General features: G+C 43.5%; 2 protein-coding genes across 2 annotated transcripts; one reads left to right on the top strand and one right to left on the bottom strand.

The window, feature by feature from the left end:
• Positions 1–9: 9 nt before the first annotated feature.
• RBM48 (RNA binding motif protein 48) lies at positions 10–2,301 on the top strand. Its single transcript, XM_065731281.1, has 5 exons — positions 10–144; positions 240–430; positions 553–698; positions 1,174–1,694; positions 2,160–2,301. Exons 1-5 carry the CDS (start codon positions 10–12, stop codon positions 2,244–2,246), a joined length of 1,080 nt encoding a protein of 359 aa, XP_065587353.1. The 3' UTR covers positions 2,247–2,301.
• A 124-nt stretch (positions 2,302–2,425) lies between these two features.
• CLXN (calaxin) lies at positions 2,426–7,801 on the bottom strand. Its single transcript, XM_065731287.1, has 6 exons — positions 7,718–7,801; positions 7,492–7,647; positions 5,954–6,058; positions 4,142–4,293; positions 3,342–3,446; positions 2,426–2,591 (listed from the first exon to the last, which is right to left on the bottom strand). Exons 1-6 carry the CDS (start codon positions 7,773–7,775, stop codon positions 2,541–2,543), a joined length of 627 nt encoding a protein of 208 aa, XP_065587359.1. The 5' UTR covers positions 7,776–7,801; the 3' UTR covers positions 2,426–2,540.
• Positions 7,802–8,004: the final 203 nt, after the last annotated feature.

Below are 8,004 nucleotides of genomic sequence, written 5' to 3'. Positions count from 1 at the left end.
GCCGGGAAGATGGCGGCGGGCGGAAGCGGCGGTGGCGGCGGCGGCGGCGGCGCGCTGGGGGAGGCGTGCAGGCACCACCAGCAGCTGGGCGCGTGCGGGTCACGTGCCAAGTACCGCGAGGGGCGGCGGCCCCGGGCCGTGAAGGTGCGGGCGGGAGAGCAGCGCGAGCGCCTTGAGTTGCTGAGGCAGCAGGAACGCGAGCAGCGTGGAGGATTCTGTTATGCTCTTGTTTCTTTCAGGTTTACACTATCAACTTGGAATCCCGTTATTTGCTAATCCAGGGAGTGCCTGCGTTGGGTGTCATGAGGGAACTGGTGGAGCAGTTCGCGTTATACGGTGCCATTGAAGAGTACCACGCTCTGGATGAATATCCCGCAGAGCAATTTACTGAAGTTTACCTTATAAAATTCCAGAACCTCCAGTGTGCGAGGTATTGTACGGAGCAGTAACTGCTTTCTGTCATTTTTATCCTTCGCAGCCTCCTTACGTGAGACCTGCTGGATCCTAGAGAGTTTGAAGTAAAATCTGCAAATGCCATTTAATTTCCTTCAGGGTGGCCAAGAAAAAAATGGATGAGCGAAGTTTCTTTGGGAGTTTGTTGCACGTGTGCTATGCTCCAGAATTTGAAACGGTCCAAGAAACCAGGGAGAAGTTGCAGGACAGAAGAAGGTATATAGCAAAAGCAACAAATCAAAGAGGTTTGTAATTAAACTTCATGTAGAATCCTAATTTCAGTGGTTGGTGGGTCTTGGTAAAGCCAAAAGCATCCATTAAGGAAAATACTTTGTATCTGGCTGTTTTAAGAGATGAAGAATTAAGTCATTTCTCAATTCATTCTAGAGGTGGATCTTTCAGAAGGCAGTGTTTAAGTTTTAGCTAATGCACACTTTAAAGCTTTAAAACCTTGTTGTTTCCTTTTTTTTGTTTTCAAAATGTTACCTGAAATTCTAAGTGCTGCCAGGAAACTGAGAATCAGCTTTTCCCCCCTTGTTCCAGTTCTTTCAGGCATACTCAAAAAGACAGTTTTGTAAGGAAAAAAAAGACACAAACTTTTCCAGTCCGTCATTTGGCTCTGGAGGAATGTGAAGAATGGGCTGGGCTGTGTGTTAGAACTAATGGTGACATAAAATAATGAAGATTTTATTATTGTTATTTTCCTTCTTTGTTTTAAAGATTGCTTTCTGTGGAAGAAAATGGAGGGGCCTAGGAAGACCAATTCTGACTGTCACTACAGTACATCAGGATCGTATGCAGCTAGTGACTGGGATCCATCCTGCTTTCCACATTCTCACAGAGTGTCCCAAAATGCAGAATATCCTTCTGGCAGTCACAGTCAGGGCCCGTTGACTTTTCCCCAGTGTGACAGACACAGTGCTGAAACCTCTGGGAACTTTGGTCAGAACACACCCCTAAATGTGAGGACCCCACCAGGAGGATGTGCTCCAACAGTGGCTTTAATTCAGCAAAGAACAGTTCCAGCTGATAATGGAGCTGACAGGTTTATGCCTCGTACAACTCACCTGCAGGAACGTAAGAGGAAGAGAGAAGAGGGTAACAAATCTGCCCTCACTGGAACAAATGTGGACAGTACTGACATCATGATTGGTCCACAGCTACCAGAAATACCTAAAGTGGATATGGATGATGATTCATTGAATACTTCAGCTACATTAATTCGAAATAAATTGAAAGAGGTATGGATTCTTAAAGTTCTTATATTTTCATTTGCAAACATCCTTTAAGAAAAGTACATTTCTGAGATGTTTGCCAAAACACACTTTTCCCTTCCCAAAATACCCAAGTCCAAATAGTGTACCAGACTTAACTTTGAAACACCTCTGCTCTGGAGAGTGAGTGATAAAATATTTAAGTGTCTATCATGGAGCATCCGAAATTGGTTTGTGTGATTGAAGTTCCCCCCTCCCCTCCCCAAAAAAGGAAGAGTTTGCTAACACACTTCCATTTCCCAAGAGTTTCAGCTCCTGTTTAATGCTGCCTTTGGTGTTACTTTTCCCCCTTTTTCTATTGAAAAAAAAATCAAACAAGTATGATTATAAGAATATATGCCTCAGTATTGAAGACATAGCCTTACTGTAAAGCTAGCATAAGAAAAAACAACAATGGCTATACTTTACTTACAATTTCTTTTCCCATTTCAGGTAGCAGAGTCTGTTTCAAGTACATCTGTGGAAAAGCCAGGCAGCAGTGCTGCCAAGCCACTAGTAAAGGAAAGAAGAAGAATATAGGTACTGCTGGCAGCATTTTCTGCAGTTCTTTACAGAGGATATAATTTAAAATACTTTATTTCCAAGCAATTCCTTGTTAAAAACTGTACCAGTGTGATATTGTAGCAACGCTATCCTGTGTATTTCATACTAAAAGAACGTTAATTAGGTAAAGTAATAAAAGCAAATTCTATTTATTCCATAGCTTTTACAGTAAAGGAAGATTGAAACATATCAATTGTTTTGTGTTGCTTTTATTTCTACTGTACTATGGGAAATGTTGAACAAAAGAATTCTTAGAGCAGTGTTCCAGTTTTACGGTTTACGACGTTCCGGGAAGGTCCTCCTTTCAAATGCCATAGTGCTCTGTTTAAAGAGGAGAAAAAAAATCAAAACAAGTTTTTTTTTTCAGTTAACTGGAAGATTTATGCTTAGGTAGTTAGAAGAGGGCAATCTGAAATGTGTAAGTAGAGAAGCATAATGCTTTGTAGCACAGAAAAGCTATGTCCAGCAGCATTACTGTCACCAAGGAAATGGTCACAGCGTTTGAAGTTCTAACCACACTGGGGAAGCTTGTGATTTCTCAGCTTTCTTCACATAGTGCTCGTAGCTGAAATCTCTTCACTTTGGGGATTTGGAAGGATGTATGCTTCAGTTTGATTTAACATCGTGGAAATGGCTCAGTTGGATGGAATTGAATGGCAGCACTATGTTATGAGATGACATTTCTAAGGTATTTTCTCCCAAAAGAATGGCAGTGGAGCTGGTGGCACTGAAAAAAGAACAAGCACTGCATTCCTGGAGAAGTTTCAGATAAGATCTGCAAGAAAATGATCTCATTTTCTTAGCCTAGGAGGATGCCCACTGAGAATCCTTTATTGTATTGCTGCCCCAGCGCAGACATAGTGTGTTTTTATGTTCCCTGGTACCAGTGTTTGACTGAGTCAGGAAATGCGTACTATGAAAGACAGATCTGAACTCAGAATGTGCGTATCTCACAAATGAAACACCAGCTGAATTCAGCAAACCTCATACACAGAGGGATAATACCAAATTATGAGCATATAGTTAAAAATTGCAAGAAGATAAGCTTTTTTTAACTGAAGGTTGATGTACCTTTAAGTCTGGCAAACACTGTCCAAAGGCTTCTAAGAGAAGATTTTCTTTTTTGACAGCTTCTTCGAAGTCTGCAAAAGAAATCTTGCCATCATGGTCACAGTCCTACAAAAGGAGAAGCATTTAGCAAAGACTTGGAGTAATTGCCTGTTTGTTTAACAGGTATCTCATTCATGTGGATTTCTTCTTTTTTTTTGTTTTTTTTTTTTTTTAATGCAAAAATCTTCCTTGGACGATCAGTCTGCTCAGATAACATCTGTAGAGCTTACCTCTAGTTAAGCATAAAAGACGGAACAAACTCAACTGTCTAGTATAGCTTTGCTATCAGAATTCCTGATAAGACAAAATGTGGGAATAGCTTGGACTGCAGACAAATCTCAACAATGGTTGCACAAGGACAAAAGTAGAAGATAATGTAAAGATGCATGTAAAGATGCATCTTTTTCATGTGCAGACACAGCAGCACATGGTGGAGTATGCCAGTGCCAGCCCACTTCTGACTGCAGAATACTCTGCTGTAGGTGGAAAAGAAGCATCCTTGGGTTTTTAGTATTTCTGTAACTTGAAAACCTCCTGTTTCTACAAACATGGCAGCTTAAAGCAACAAATGCTGCAGTAAGCATTTATTTAATCCTTACAAAGGCCTTAAGTAAAAAATAAAAATAAATTAAAAAGGTGCATTTTGACTGTTATTCAAGGCATAGGGCCCAGCTGAAATTCTTGAAGATCAAGCCACAGAACCCTCATAGGGGGAGCACAAGTGTGAGAGGTGTGAAGTATTACAGTGAGAAAGTACTTGCCATTTTCTTCAGCGCTATGTCTACCAAGTCCTTAATTCCCTCATCAGGATCTTCTTCTGATGGTTGTTTGAGAAGGCTGTTTTTCAGCATTTGAAAAATCTCCTCTCTTGAAATATATCCATCACCATTCAGGTCATAAACCTTGAAACAATCTTTTCAAAAGATAAAGTTCATACAAACTATGTCACCCATCAGTAAGGCTGATGCCTACAGACAGAATACAAATTGTATGTTGTACAGCATATGTACTGAGCAACATTTAACATACTCATATCAGATACTGGGAAAAGGTTCTTCACCAGTAGGTGGTTGGGCCCTGGAACACACATCCCAGGGCAGCAGCCATGGCCCTGGCCTGCTAGAATTCATGCAGTGTTTGGACAGAAGTAGGGTTTGAATTTTGAGTGGTCCTGAACCCCTGTGGGTCTCTTCCAAGTCAGGATGTTCTACATATTATTTATATATGAAACACATGTAGCACGTTTTTGTACTGCTCAGTCATTGCATAGTTACTATTTCTTCAGTTCACAGCAACCACAGTAGCTTACAGATCTTCTCTAAGAGAAGCTTATTAGAATACAAATGAGGCTCTCGTTCAGAAACCCAACTTCCCATGGCTGCAACCAGCTGTCTGTATCAAAAGGGCTTTGAACATACAAATCACATCCTAGTTACTTCAGAGACTGCTTTAGAAAAATAGAGGAAAAAGAATGAGTTGTACTATCCTGGAAAAGGCAACTGAAGTATCTCTAAAGGCAAAGAAAATCTCTGCAACGGAATATTTTCAGCACAAGCATCTGACTAATGTATCTTGCAATTGCTTTTGCCTCCCTGGAATCAGTAATCTAGCACCACAGTAAATTTCAGCATCCTTCACAAAACTTATTTTAAAAAACAAACAAAAGCTTTTACTTCGGGGGGCAGTTTTTTTTTTCCCTACTAATGGCTTTGTCTACAGTGAAAAATTGTACTGGCATACACTTATGACAAACAGCATTGCATGCCATCACGCAGCAGTATATCCTAGAGTGCTTACTGCATATTTATGGCCTGTGGTTGTTCTGATGTTACATGCTGGCACACATCCCAGTGGTGCGACATCCTAGGCCACGTTCCAATGCAATGCTTTATGATGAAATTATACAGCGTTATTATCGATGGCTGGTGCAGAAACCAGAACTATGGAAACAACATGCTGTCATACTCCTTCTATTATACTCCCCCTCCACCCCCAATTTTTTCCTCCTCCACTCCCCCACCCTTTTTTGATGCTTTTTAAAATTCTAGAGTTCTTGCACTTTTTTCTCGACCACCTTTCTCCATCATTACTCTGAAGGTTCTCAAGATCATCTTAAAAAAGTGACTCTGTTTTTCTGTCTGTGCTTCCAAGCTGAAGAACAGCTAGAATTAACGTAACTGCTGCTGTGTCCCTGCTGTGCCAGTAAATGAATGCTGGCACAGGCCTTGTTTGGCCTGAGGCCTTGTTTGGTCTGAGGGCACTGCTATCCAGCCACCCCTCTTCCCTCAAGCTCCATGTTTGCTTCTAGCTTTGTGTGGGGATACAGAAACATAAATTCTGTCAAAACTACACTGTAGACCAGGATTTTCTGTCAGCAACATAGTAAGAGCTTACACAACCGTCTGTCTCAGATAAATGGTTTCAAAACTCATTTTCACTGAATGATACAGAAGAAATATTGTCAATTATTAAATACTTCGAGTAACTAATCTATTAAAATGAAAGTGATGTGCAATTTAATACTTCTGAATACTATAATTACCACTAAGTACCAGCATGCAGATAAGACTTACATTTAATCCTTTCTTCCAGTGTCCCCCGGAGAAACACCGACAAGCCTTCCACCCATTCCACCACACTGATGCAATTATCATTGTCTCTGTCGAAAGTGCAGAACACTGGAGAGGGTATTAGATGCATTTTACATTTATGCAATACAGAAACACAAAGAAATATTCCCTTATGTTCAATGAAAGGCTATTTTTCCTGAAGATCCTTCTCTCCTTTCATTAAGCAGAGAAACACCTTTATCAAGGTGTAAGTACTCTTCCTGAACCTTTCCAAGGCATAGCAATGAAGGGGATTTCACTCCTTGGCCTAGTGATCTTTCACTCCAGATTCCTGCAGGGATAAGGCATTTCATTTGATCTACTGCCTTCCTGACTTAAGCAATGACAAGAATGAATCTACACAGACACAAATCAAATAAACTGATATGCCAATAAACAATTAAGGCTTGTTTGCATGCAGAAGAGACTACTAATTACTCATCTACACACAGAGCAGAGGATCTTGGAATTAGAAAAGGACAGACTTCCCTTTGCAAACTATTTTACGCGACTGGTTTTATTGCAAGCATACTTCTGCCATGTCTTTTTCATGTATAGACATAGAATAGATCAGCCTCCTTGTTTGTAAGAATTAATATGTCTTTCTAATAATGTATCCATGTAGCATACTTCCCGAGGGACACCACTTCCTGCACACCCATTTAAACACACCCCACTGAAGGACAGGAAACAGCTGAACCAAGGGGGAGCTTCTGGTGGCCCAAGACTGAAAAAGGATGGCACTCATGCCTACTCCACATCCCTAAACACGGATATATCTGAAATCATTCACCAGCTGCGAGTGTGGCCTTCCCTTTATTGATCTGTGACATCTCTGTATTTTCAAAGGTTGGCTCGTCATCATCTCCCTCTGCCTAGCACCTGCAGTACTGCTCACAGCACTCTGCTCCAGCCGGGGACCTTTCTGGGACCTTCAGGTCTTCAACCAGCTGCAATCACCACCTGGTCCTGGAGCCACAGAAGGAAGGACAGTGGCACTGTGCTCCCCTCTTCTCACGTGGCACTAAGGGTGGCAGGGACAGAAATATCCATGCTCGGCACCCCAAGTGCTTGCTATCTGCCAGGCCTTCCTCATACAAGAGTGTGAGCCTTCGCAAACCATGGGAAAACCGTTCTGTATAAAGGAATACACTCAGCAGCACACAAAAATGACTCTCCCCTGGCTGCCCCTACACAGCTGAGATGGCAATGCGTTGTCCGGGAACACTCGCTGGGTCAGCAATGTCCTTTTTTCCTCCTCTATGGACCCTTTGTGCCTTCCACCCGAGCTCACACAGCACTAACAACTGTTTGCCTAAAACTTTTCTGCTTTGTCAACCTCTTTCACAGTGGTCAAAGGAGTCTTCTCGTCAGAACGGACAGAAACTAGTTTCAGGTTCACGTGAAAAGTCCTCAAGGGAACTGCAACAGAGAAGGCTGATGAGAAGGCGTGCCCAGGGGGCACAAAGGAAGAGTCGGCCCTGCTGAGCTGCCCACCTCACCTCTGTTCGTGAGCGCGCTGTCCGTCATGCCGAAGTCGCGGTGCAGGGCGTCACAGAACGCGCCGCGATCGAAACCCACGGCAGCGAAGCGGCTGTAGGACGAGCCCAGCAGCGTGTCGAAGAGCCCGATGAGGCACTCCACTTCGCCTCTGTTAACTGGGAGCCGAAACACAAGCGACGCTTTATCACCGCCATCACACCCACCTCCCCCCGCTGCGGCACTCACAGTGCTTGGCCGAGCGGCTCAGCGACTCCACCAGCGGCTGCAGCCGCTTCTTGCTCATGGCGGCCGCCTCACCGCCGCTGCCCGGGCAACCCGGGCGGGGCAGACGCTGTGGGATGGGCTGCTCGCGGTGCACCACACCGCACGGCGTGACGACAGGGTGCCAGCGTGCAAAGGGCACGGCCATTCCTGCAGAGCCCCTGGGCACAGACCGCCTTCCCTCGACGAGACGAGACGAGTCTCCGTGCGGTTGTCTAACGTATTGAAAACCAAAGCGCGTTTCATCGTCG

Source organism: Cyrtonyx montezumae, unplaced genomic scaffold (assembly GCF_038088225.1).
Source record: "Cyrtonyx montezumae isolate F1298 unplaced genomic scaffold, pur_monq_1.0 scaffold_14, whole genome shotgun sequence".
Lineage (NCBI taxonomy): Eukaryota > Metazoa > Chordata > Aves > Galliformes > Odontophoridae > Cyrtonyx > Cyrtonyx montezumae.
Note: the sequence above shows the minus strand (reverse complement) of the source record. Positions and strands in the feature narration are given on the sequence as shown.